The sequence below is a fragment of the Rhopalosiphum padi genome, chromosome 3, assembly GCF_020882245.1.
Source record: "Rhopalosiphum padi isolate XX-2018 chromosome 3, ASM2088224v1, whole genome shotgun sequence".
Lineage (NCBI taxonomy): Eukaryota > Metazoa > Arthropoda > Insecta > Hemiptera > Aphididae > Rhopalosiphum > Rhopalosiphum padi.
In genome coordinates, this window is record NC_083599.1 from 73,280,753 (window position 1) to 73,293,495 (window position 12,743).

General features: G+C 23.3%; 1 protein-coding gene across 1 annotated transcript in view; it reads right to left on the minus strand.

Moving 5' to 3' along the window:
* The window catches only part of LOC132924678 (lysosome-associated membrane glycoprotein 5), a 32,958-nt gene that overhangs the window by 10,398 nt on the left and 9,817 nt on the right, over nucleotides 1-12,743 (minus strand). Inside the window, exons 3-6 of the mRNA XM_060989109.1 lie at nucleotides 10,139-10,250; nucleotides 9,551-9,675; nucleotides 9,354-9,470; nucleotides 4,180-4,267 (exon numbers count right to left, since the gene is read on the minus strand). Of these exons, the coding sequence (XP_060845092.1) occupies nucleotides 4,180-4,267; nucleotides 9,354-9,470; nucleotides 9,551-9,675; nucleotides 10,139-10,250 (442 nt within the window). The remainder of the gene's footprint in view (nucleotides 1-4,179; nucleotides 4,268-9,353; nucleotides 9,471-9,550; nucleotides 9,676-10,138; nucleotides 10,251-12,743) is intronic.

Here is a 12,743-nt window from a genome sequence, read left to right on the forward strand (position 1 = left end):
ATTAATCAACACGTTAAAAAGGATTTTGGAAGGCATTGTAAACTGACGTGAGCTCGAAAATTGCCAAAATTATACATCCCGCTATTCTTCATTAAATACATTTATGAAATAACCGCTGTCGTGGTTTCGCTCTATGGTTATCCGAACCCTTATTAATTTAACGTCATCCGTGTCAAACCTTTGAATAATATGGATTATAAAAGTCGGTTGAATGAATAATAAAAAAAAAAACCATAACAAAATTAGATTTTGAATTCATAGGGTTTAGCTCGATGTAAATTTTTTAATGATTTTCCATATAATAATAATAAAAAAAAAAAACAAAAACAAGCTACCTATGGTAAGTTATCAGGTGACCAATAGCATTAATGATGATATTAAAAGGAAAATGATATACTGTAATTGAATTTCCGTCCATAGACTGAAAAAGAAAAAGAAGTGTAGGTAGTAAATAATGAAACGATGGATGGTGGTGGCGGTAAACGGTTAAATAAGAATATTTAAAAAATGAGAAATAATTTAAATTAAAAATGTTTTCTTTAAGGAAATTACTTAATCTGAAAATCAGATATATTTAACTGTAAGCCATCTTATGGAAAAAGGCGATAAGAAATAATATCATCCGGTTTAGTGAAAAATTATAATTTAATTTATCGCTCAACATTTTTATTGGCATCTTTTTTTTTTTTATATAAAAATAGGAATCCTTAATCTAAATTAGCATGTTTATAAATTATAAATAACATAATTTTTAAATGTGACTATTAAAATGTAAAAATTAATGAAGATCGTATAATAAACTGCAATTTGGACCAAAAATGAATCAGCAATATATTTGAAATAATTAATATTATATAAAACAATTAAATGTTTTACGAATCATATTTTGTATCATACCGTTCTCCAACTATAAAAAATAATAATAGGAAGCTATAAATATTAAAAAATATTATAATTATAATAATAGAAATGATCTTAATCAAATCAAAAAAAGTTCATTACATTTTTTTAAATATTGATTTTAAAACAACAAACTATGAGAATTTATAGTTTAATGTACTTATGTGTTTTTTAAATTACGATAAAAATATTGACGAAAACTGGAGCGGCGTATACTGTTTTTAATGTTTATAAAAGGTCTATTTTTAAATTGTATGATTTGTTTCTTTATCTACCGTTGTGATATACCATCTACTCTCATATTGTATGAATCGGTGTTATAGGTATTATACAATAAAACAAGACATACAGTGATGTAAATGTAATGCTGGATATACATCCATACGGATTGAATAGGAAGGATATAATAAGAAATAAATTGATCAGGGGTAGTGTGGGAGTGGCATACATTGTAGATACAACGAGGGTGAATAATTTGTGATGAGTTACGTCGTGTTATGAGGATAAGAGACTGTGCGAGTGGATATGGAAATGAATGTAGAAGGTAAGAGAGGAAGAGCGAGGCCAAAGAAGAGGTGGATAAACAGAATAGAGAATGGCATAATAGTAGCTAGTGTGAGTAAAGAAGAGGTAGAGAATAGAGCTTTAAAGAGGGTTAAGCCACGATTGGTCGAGCCTATATATATATATATATATATATATATATATATATATGTGTGTGTGTGTGTGTGTGTGTGTGTGTGTGTGTGTGTGTGTGTGTGTGTGTGTGTGTGTGTGTGTGTGTGTTGGGAGTGAAGGGCGAAGAAAATGAAGAAGAAAACTAATTTAAGATGATTAATCAGCCTTGAAGGTGTTCAAAGTTTATTTTATAATATTATATATTTTATATTAACAGAAATGTCAGTAACAATCTCAGTGTGTCAGTGTATTTATACAATGACATTCACTGATTAAGCACTTTTATTCAAACAATTATTTTTAAATTATAATTGAATACACGAAGACGCGATGAACAAATTGATCATAATAATGTTTTTTTCTTTAAACTATTTTATACCTTCCTTGGAACTCTGTTTTAGTTTAAAGCGATGCTGAAATGTACTTAAATCTTGAGTTCATTTTTTTTTTCAATAAATAAAAGTCTGAGAAGATTAGTTAAATCTGTGAATGTAGTTCAGTTAGAACAAATAATATTAAATAATAAACGAAATATATTTTTATTTTTTTTTTTTGATTTTCTCTAACGGAATTTGTAATGGTTTATCCATAGCTTACACGAAATCACTTTATACTCTTCTGATTTATTTTATATTTACAAAATATATACATAGGGTCACATGGATGTTAAAAATATTAATCAGATAATTAATTAAGGGATAGTAATAAGAATAAATTAATCTAGATATAATTATTACATTCTTAAATGATTTAAAAAAAAAATAAAAATATATTAATCAAAATATACAACATAGTTATAATAAAATTTAAGACTTGTTAAGTAATAAAAATTAATCTAATTAGCTTATTATGATTAAAATACTTGTATTTAGACCAAATTCTATTACGAGGTATATATGTTTTTAAAAAAAGATAAAATACAAAATGATTGAACAATATTTATATAGTATTATTTACAAATTATATTGTATTTCTAATAAAAATAAAGTATTGTTCATTATTTATTAAAAAAAATTTAATTGCATGTTTTAATATTTTATCAACATTTCTTAAATCAAAATTGGCTTTGAACTCAAATTATCTAAAATTGCAAAAAAAACCTATAGCCGAAATAACACGAAATACACGTTGAATATCGGTATTAAAGTATTAAAAAAACTAAACAAAATAATTATACAAATTACATAAATATTTATTAAAATCAAATATATTGAAAAAATTCCAATTTCCATTTAAAATAAGAAATATTAATCTATATTTACGCACTTAAATCACAGTAGTTAAAATTATAAATTATTTCATATCAAAATTATGATTTAAACATGTAATTCGAATCGTTTATAAATACTAAAATACCCAATACCTAAATTCAGAATTTCTTATATACAACACAATATGAAATATTAATAAAGCTATTAATAATAATATCTAGTGTCAAATTAATTCTAAACACCATTTATTTAAAAAGTGAATTAAATTAGTGTGTTTAATTTGTTAAAGGTATATATATATATATATGAATAATTTATACGATTATTATGACTAACGATATAGATTATAATTGACAATTTTATATTGTTTTTTTTTTCTCAAGTCATATCCATTTTGACATACATGACAAAAAAATGATAAAGAAATAAATTGCATACATATTATCTTCGTGACTACGTATCAAACAGTTTCATTATAAACGTACGAAATGTAATTCGTAGACAATTGTATTGGCTTCATACAGCCATAGTGATTATAGTCAAACGATGTTATTACTGAAGGAAAAACCATATTGTGCAATTTAATTATTTAAAAATAATCAAAAACATTGTGTTTAATAATGTGAAGGACAGCACAAACACGATACTAAACCATAAGAGTCATTTTATCATCGAATCAATTGTATTAATCATGATTGTGTCTTACCATTTACGTAGGCAAAAAGTACACTATCAGTTAGTAATCATACATCGTATTATAAATCAATGTATTAACTATTGATTATGTCATGTCCTTGTCAAAAATCTAATGTATTTTGTAAAGTTATTTTGAATTATGAAAAATATTATGTAGTCTTCACTAGTTTCGAGTGTTTCGACGCGTACATGCCTTTTAACTGCCTATACAATGCGCCGTGTTAAGTTTTATTTGACCATAACGTCCATAACATAGATAATAATTAAATATTAAAATATACATAAAATAATATTATAATTATAAAATTTTAATCTATGGTAAAGTTATTAGTAGTTAGTAGTGAGACACGATATTTTTCAATTGTATTATTGTGTATCCACTACAAGATCTAGATAAATAATCAAAATATAATGTATAACATGCCTGACAATATTTTAAGTATAAAAGTTATTTTGTATTTTATATACATAGTAACTCTGATATCAAATTGAAATTTAGTAAAAATGTGTAAAACATATTTTATGAACAATAATTAAAAAATTAAAACTCCCACAACGCAAAATAAGAAAGATTAAAAGTACTTATGTTTGAGACCATGTATGTGTTATTGAAAGCAAAATGTTCTTTGAACCGAAATGTCTTAATACCGAAATAAAAATGTTTAATGAAGTATTTGTTAAATGTAATCCTTACCTTTGGTTTTAATATGATCGAAATGTTTGTCAGCTGTATTTATTTCGAGTTCCAATGCCTTTACAAACCATCTTTCTCCTCCAAGAGTCTAAAACAATAAAACAGTTATGATTGCGTTTTTGAATTTTTAAATAATATATTTATATATTTTAGATTGTAGTACTATTTTAAAATTTTTTTTAAAAAACTTTTATATATTTATAAAACTACATTCAAATTTGTTAATTTATTATTAACTCCGTAGACTTTCTTCAATATTTGTGGAAATCGGATTTATCAGTTTTCACGATCCACACTTATGTTTATGTCATTGACATTAATTTATATGTTCTTAAATCTAAATAACTCCATATAAACATATATAATCCATAAATATTTTTTTCAGTGGTATTCTTTTGTTGGAGATTCTGTGTATACAAATCCACCTTATAATATATTCATTGCTGTTTTATTTTAGCATCTTCTTGCAATACACTGTTGCAAAACAAGAATATCCTCCATTATATTCCAGTTTTTTTCTATAAGTTACAAACATTGGCTACTTTTGTATTTATATACAGTAGCATAAAGTTGTCTAAGTGTAAAAATGAATTATATATAATACTGTAACTATTATTATATACATATTTTTGTCATTAGTGTATCTCCATAATAACTAATTTAATTTAATAAAATATCACCAGTCATAACTAGACATTCAAATATTTTAATTTTGTTATAAAAAGTACATTAGTATTATACAAAATACCCTTACTTCTTCTGCCAGAACTTATTTTGATTATTACGAAATAATTTTAAATCCGTCAAACTATAATACAGAATTAAATGGATTTATAAGTTTTCAACCCAATATACAACTTTATTAACAAACTAAAATATAATATACATTCCTACTTAATTCATATTAAATTCCAAATATCTAGTTTAACATAAAATGTATTTTTACAAAATTCTTATACTTAATTTATATTTTAAAAATTAATTATTACAATACAAATTAATATTTTTGAAAGAATTTATATTTTATTACATTATGCATAAATATTTTTTGTTTAAGAAAACTAAAGATTTTCGAGTGATCAAAATATTATTCTTTAACTAAATTTGTTTTCACAAATTCCATATTTAATTTTAATCATTATAGAAATAAAAATTCCATACTTGAACAAAAAATATTTTTATATTTTTCAACTAAGATTATATTTGTAAATAATATATTGCTTTAATAATAAGTATATAAAAAGGATAAACTACCGACGAAGGTCGGATTTTTTAACTATCATATATTTTACTGTGAAAGAATTTAATTGCATATTATTTATGGCTGGTGAATATTAAATGCTAAGAATATCTAATCGATGAGTTTAAAATTAATTTATGTTTAAAGTTTTAGTTTAAAGTCTCTTTAGCAATATACAATAAAATGATGGCTAAGAATTTAATAAAAAACATGTGATGTTATTCAATATTTACTATGTATATTAAAGTAATATGTATAGGTATACAAACATTTTTAATTATGTTAACTTACTTAAAACAATTTTATAAAATGTTATTTTATTATGTAATTTTTATTTATTAATTCAAAATCAAAATATAACATTATTGTTTATAATCTTATTGGGTTCAATAGTTAAAAAAAAAAACATAATTAAATAGTTAATAAAAGTTTACTTATGGTCTCTAGTTCTGAGGAAATGCTAAGAAAATTCAATACTGACAAAGTTCAAACCTTATAAAATAATATCTTACGTAAAATCAACAATTCACTATCTTATATCTTAAACTTAACATTACATACCGATCCAAAAACCAAAACCCTCCACGAGGAAACAGTATTCTCTTATAAAAGATTCCACTTTAGACTTCCGTCTCATATCAACCTCTCATACCTAACCATGCCACTCTTGTAATTCCTGAAAATTCTTCAAGATTATTCAAAAAGAACTGGTGTTGTGACCTACTTAAGGTTTAATGATTACAAATTTAAATTAACAAAAATAAATAAATAAATAACAAGTTACGGTAGTGTTATCACTGGGTAACTCCTTCTATCGTGCTATTCATGTATAAAAATTAATTTTGTTATCACATATTATTGTTGTTTCTTAGGGAATAGATTGTATAAGAAATTAAATTTTAAAAAAAAATCAGAATGTACGTGTTAAAGGGGAGGGAGTTGTATTTTTTTGTATAACATTCGTTATGATTTATATAATATTATACTTAATATCAAGATACAGTTTGAAATTGTTTAAAATAAAAATAAATACAACAAAAACAATTTACTCTATTTTCTCCACTCAATTTATTATAAACAACGAAACAGTGAACAAATTATTCGTATTAAAATAAATTTATTTATGTGTGTATTATATATGAAAATGAGTTAAATTTACTATCGAATGCTAAATTTGAGTACCTACCTATTTTTTATAAGTTGGTTTTGGACGTATATACTTAAGAACTCACATCAATAGCCGTGAATTGTGATATACAGTTTTAGAAGCATATAATAATATAAACTCGTGTACCACGTATGTAAATAATTTATTATAATAATGTGCCATGTAAATGTTTTTGAATCAAGTATTTTCTGTAAATTATAATCGAATATTACTGAGTGCCATTTCTCTAAAATACAATATTGTTATAGAGAAGTATTTATACGATGAAATTAAAACTTCTGCACAACAGTTAACTGGAAAGATGAAAATTAAACGGTACATATGCCACACAAATTAGTTTAAAAATAAGCATATGTTAATTAAAATATTTCTGATGGTTTTTTTTTATTAACTGTTAAATATCTTATCTTGTGTTATAATATATTATAAGTAGTGATGTATTATGTGAATACATTTTCTCGGAATATGACTCGTGGTTTATTAAGTATGCAGCTATAGCTTACATAATTAATTAATATCCAAACATCGATAAACTCAATTACAATTACGTCTTCATGACGTGATCAGTTTAATACACTATACGGTTTATTATATACGAGCTTATACATTTTAATTATTCAAAAATAATACCACATGTTGGTTAATTATAACTCAGTCTTCTGATAAAAACTTTTAATACTTGGAATACATAATTTAAGAGAAAATGTATCGTATTATGTTTAATGTTTATAAATTATACATTCCCGATTATATTATATATAAATACATATTAAAATCTTTAAAAACAAATAAGATATTCAATTATATTACCACGGTTAACTGATGTATATAATCAGTAATTTTATTTTAAAAAAATACTAATAGGTTTGGAATAAAAATTTTAAATCACTACGAACTTTGTAAACAGTGATACTAATTTTGATTATATTGTTTATTTATTATTAGCGTGGTACCTAGCTCTTATTATTTATTTATGTAGAAAATATCCTTCGTAGATACGTATAAATATGTATTAAATAATTTTTTTTTACACTGTATTAAACACACACACACACACATACATATATATATATATAATGCAATTATTATTAAATATGAAAATTAACATATTATGAATTATATAAAGTAAAGAAATAATGCAATGTATGTATTGATTTTACGACGATGTGTGTTTTTTTTTGTGGATAAGTATACGATAAGCTGTCAATAAAATGCATTTATATTAAAAAATGGGAGTGGTTTCGGATATACAATTGTATCTAGTTTGTACTTTAAAGTGGTAAAACTGAAAAAATTCCCAGTACTTATTTTTATGATCAGGATTTTTTTTTTATGAAAATAAAAACGAATAACCGTAGTTACAGGATATTTTCTACAAATGTTTATCATGTTTTTATTATGTTATACTTACAATAACATTTTCAAAATATTTTGGTTATTTTTGATCATCTATATATACACGAGAAGTTAAAATAATTAAAACAATTTTTTATATTTTAATTTATTAAAAAATAAAAAATTAATAAATAACAATTGATACTTGACATTTTTACAAACTGTTTATATTTTTATTCAAATATACGATAACATTTTATTATTTTTTTGAGTTGTTTAAGAGCACTAGAAATTTTAATTTTTTTTACTTTTAAAAATTATTTACCGGGTAAAAATGTTTGAAAAATGTATACATAAATTCATAAACTATATTCTTATATCTGTATAAAAATATTAAAAAATATAGTCACATTTTTTTTTTTATGCATTTAAAGTTAGAATTTGACGAAATTCGTTAAAGTCACAAGCTATTTAACTATTTTGAAGTTAAAAATTTATAATAATTTTTATTTCTGTATCTAAGTTTTGAAAATTTAAATCAAGGCTCTTCATAAATAGCTTACACTGAAACCATAAAAATCTAAAAAATGAACAATAATTATTATTTGTTATAGACATTTTAAGTTTCAATTTGGACGAAATTATATATTTAAATGATAAATAACGATATATTAATTATTTTGTTATAATCTAAAAACATTATTCGTGGCAATTTAAAAATGTTAAGTTAGTATTTTATATTATTATACATCTTACTACAATATTCAATAATATTTTTGATATATTTTAAAATAATAAATATTTATAGTATGAAACTATTTTTACGGGTTTTTGGGATTTGCGAAAATATGTTATTACATTTTGTGTTATATAAGTTGATATAATATGGTATAAAAAATACACATGTATTTCTATAATTATTTAATACTTATTAAATACTAAGAAAATACTTTCATTAATGCAATATTTTTAGAAAAAATTATGTCATCTTACTATAATACTAAAAGAAAAATAAATGACTTTAATAGCTATGTAAAAAAAAAAAACATATCACTCGTTGATATAGGCTGATAGACCGTTTCCGCTCAGAATCGTTTTTGATATACAATGATATATCATTAAATTCAAATTTAACACACATATAATAAAGGCCCACTCAACGCCTAATGTACAGCAGAGCGGTACCTATTTATCTCCCATCTTTATTATATTATATTTGTGTATAATTCAAGAAAATAATAGTGTCTACAAAACATCTACATGAAATGAAAAATATAATTATTTAAATATTTATGACGGAAACAAAAATGTTGTTACTTGATCAATTTTTTAGAAATCCAGAAATCCCTATATTTATTCCTCCAAATAAAAACAGTTTTTTTTTTTTTACTCAAGATAGTAAAATAATTTAGAAAATGATTATATTTTTACCTTTGTGAAGTACCAAGTAAAGACGAAATTTTTCCATTTGAGTATTAACGTTGCATCATCTTCATTGCTGCAATCACCAGTTACTTCTGCGTCGTCAGGAACATAGAGATCAGTTTGCTGTAGCTCACATAATATCCATAGAATAATATTATAATAAATACAAATTGATATTTAAATAATTTATTTCTGACCCTTACGTCTTCAGAACCTAGTTTAGTTTTGAACTTTACTTCTATGACAGCATCTACCCTCAACAGAATACACGTATTACCTTCCTCCTCGTTTAGTCGGAAAAGTGACGCAACAATATTCGATTGAGTTGCTGAAAAAAAATACAAATATTTCTTTATTATAGATTACAACCAACTCTTATAAATAAACCATTACTATACAAATTACGCTTGAGCACAATGTCCAGCTCCAAAATGTATTATTATGTAAATATAGTGCGAATATTATATAATTGTTTTTAGTATTTTAAACATGTGCATTTTATTTAATTATTTATATCAACAATGAAGAATAAATGTCAATATTTATCATAATATAAATACTAAATACTTATATTCACATACTAATTTTTTTGTTTTTATCTGCAGATTAATATGTAATAATATGATAAAAAAAACTAATTTAGAAGAGAAATTTATAGTTATATATTATACATAAGTTTTACTATAAATGATTAAGTTATTGATTTTAAAAGTGTAAGATAAACATATGCACACAAAGTAAACACTTATAAATTAAAATATATACTTTAAATTATATATCTTTATATTTACTTGTTGTTATGTCAGCTTTATTATACAAAACAGCGCTTTTTCGGACCGACCTCTGAGTTTCATCGTCTGCATTCGACACGGGATCTAGTGAGCTTTCGTCCGGTAAACGTTTCTAAATATACATGACGAAAAAATGATTAATGCTTTTAACATTGTATGTTATAATTCAAAATTTTGTAAACTTAATTCTGACAACCCTATCAAACAATTTGAGATCTCTTTACCTTCATCACAAAGAGGTTTAGGCTCAAGATTTATGATCCCTGTTCTAGACCGTTCTCTTGTTATGCATATTCGAACGCTTTTAAAAAATTTTAATCACGAGGGACTTATGGTAAAGTCACGTTTTTTATGGGTCACTACCTTCAGGGTGTTGTAAATAAATCCAAATGTAGGTAGTTTTAGTTTTTATTGTAACAAATAATGTACAACACAAAAACTATACCATCCTTGGTTTGACATTTAATATACGTTTTAATTATATTTATTTTTATGTTTTACTTTTAACTTAAAGAAAAAAATTTAAATTATTTTAAGGAATGGAATCTTATTTACAGTATATACTGGTATATTTTTGCAATTAAAATTTTTCTTGAAATTTAAATTGATTTGTATCTATTTTAAAGTACCCTTAATTAAAGCTTGTTGTCTTGCGTAAATCCCATATTAATAGTCACCCAAATTAAACGCAATTATATATTATTGACTATATTAATGAAAAATTATGTCAATAATATAGTATTTCTGAATTACTATGATACGTTTAAAATTATTTTGAAGACCCTAAATAAATAAATATATAAAAATGTACAAAATAGTGAAATATATATATAAAATGTATATACGTTTTTTTTTTGACAAAACATATAATTCCATTACCCCAAACTATTCTTGTTTTACTTGGGATGGTTTGAATATATTGAAAAATATAATAAATGAGTTTAAAGATAAAAAGTATAGACATTCTGAGCTATAAGGAACTTATGCATATGGATTAGTTATTACCGATTTTGTATTTATATATATACCTATATAGACTTTATGGATTTATTCTCCAGATAAACTAACAATGACCATAGTATAATAGTCAGAGTAATTGGATGTCAACGGTTGAACTTTTTTTTCGTACTCTGTAGATGTATTTCAAGATTTTGGCACCTTCATATTGCAATTTTTTGAACTGTCCCATTTTTTTCCATTACACATATAAATATAATCAAGAATTCAATCGAAGAAAACTGTAAGTACACGTCATGTAATACTGTACATTTTTTAATGATTCACTATACTCTTTTTAATCTTACTCCAATTTTAAAGTACTTATATAAATATCAAAATGATTTTACTATTTACATTATATTTTTTGTGAGCATAGAAGTGTCTACAAATAACTATACAATACATACAACATAGAAAATATCAATGGTTTATGTTTAAATAGCATATAAAAGTATTCAATATTTAAAAGTAAAAACATGTATGATTTAAACGATTTAAACCAATGTTCAATCAATTAAGGTTTAAGGTACAATAGTAGGGACTTGGCTTCCTAGTAACTTTGAAATATAAAATATTTGAATAACAATTAATGAGAATCTATTTTTAAAAAGAATGTAATACTTAAATACTTAATATTGTATATTAAGTCTTATTTTATTTATAATTCACACTAGGTATTTAGAAAACAATTCCATGATGTTATACGCAAAATAAGCAGGAATGACAAATTATATTATTGCTTCGTTTATATATCCATGTTAAAGATTACAAATATATTTCTATCCAAAGTCCGCTTTAAAGATAATTGTTCAAAATGTACATAGAGTAAAATTTATACTATGGAACAGAAACAGATAGATATCTGAAATGTATATACTAATTCCATAAATACAACAAAATTCGAAAGTCAAGTATCTAGATTGAATTTTACAAATAACGGAATGATACTAAATATTACAAACACAATCTATTTAAAAAGTGCCTTACCTATAAAACTACTAACCAAACAATGGGAAATACTTTATTGGAGAGAACTAGCTTAAGAGAAGGTGAATAACCTAATATTTATATTATTTTTTTTAAATATTTTTATTTTTTTATCATTTGTTAATTTGATCCATATTATTGTTTGCTTACTGAATAAGTCGAATTGTTCGAATTTATTTATAATTATAAATTGTATTGTTGTATTGGGCTCCAAGCCCGTTAATTAATTAATAAATTACAAATAAATATTGTTATGGTTAGAATACAAGACAGTAATTAAACAATTTTTTAAATGTATCAGGCACAGCAACTACTCAACTGTCACTACTATTTAAAAACTATTTTAAATATTTTAATTTTAAATTGAGTGGAAAATTTAAAATCTGTTAATTTCAATACCTTTAATAAGTCATTATTATATGTGAAATATAGAATGTCTGTATAAGTATAATTAAATAAAATTGCAGTTCTAGGAATCAAACCATGCTCTTTTATTAAATATCACAACGATTCATAAATCCTAATATCATTATAATATAGATAAACAAAGAGTAAATTATTTAATGAAACCGTGTATTATACATTTACATTAGAATAGAACAATATGAGTGTACAAAAT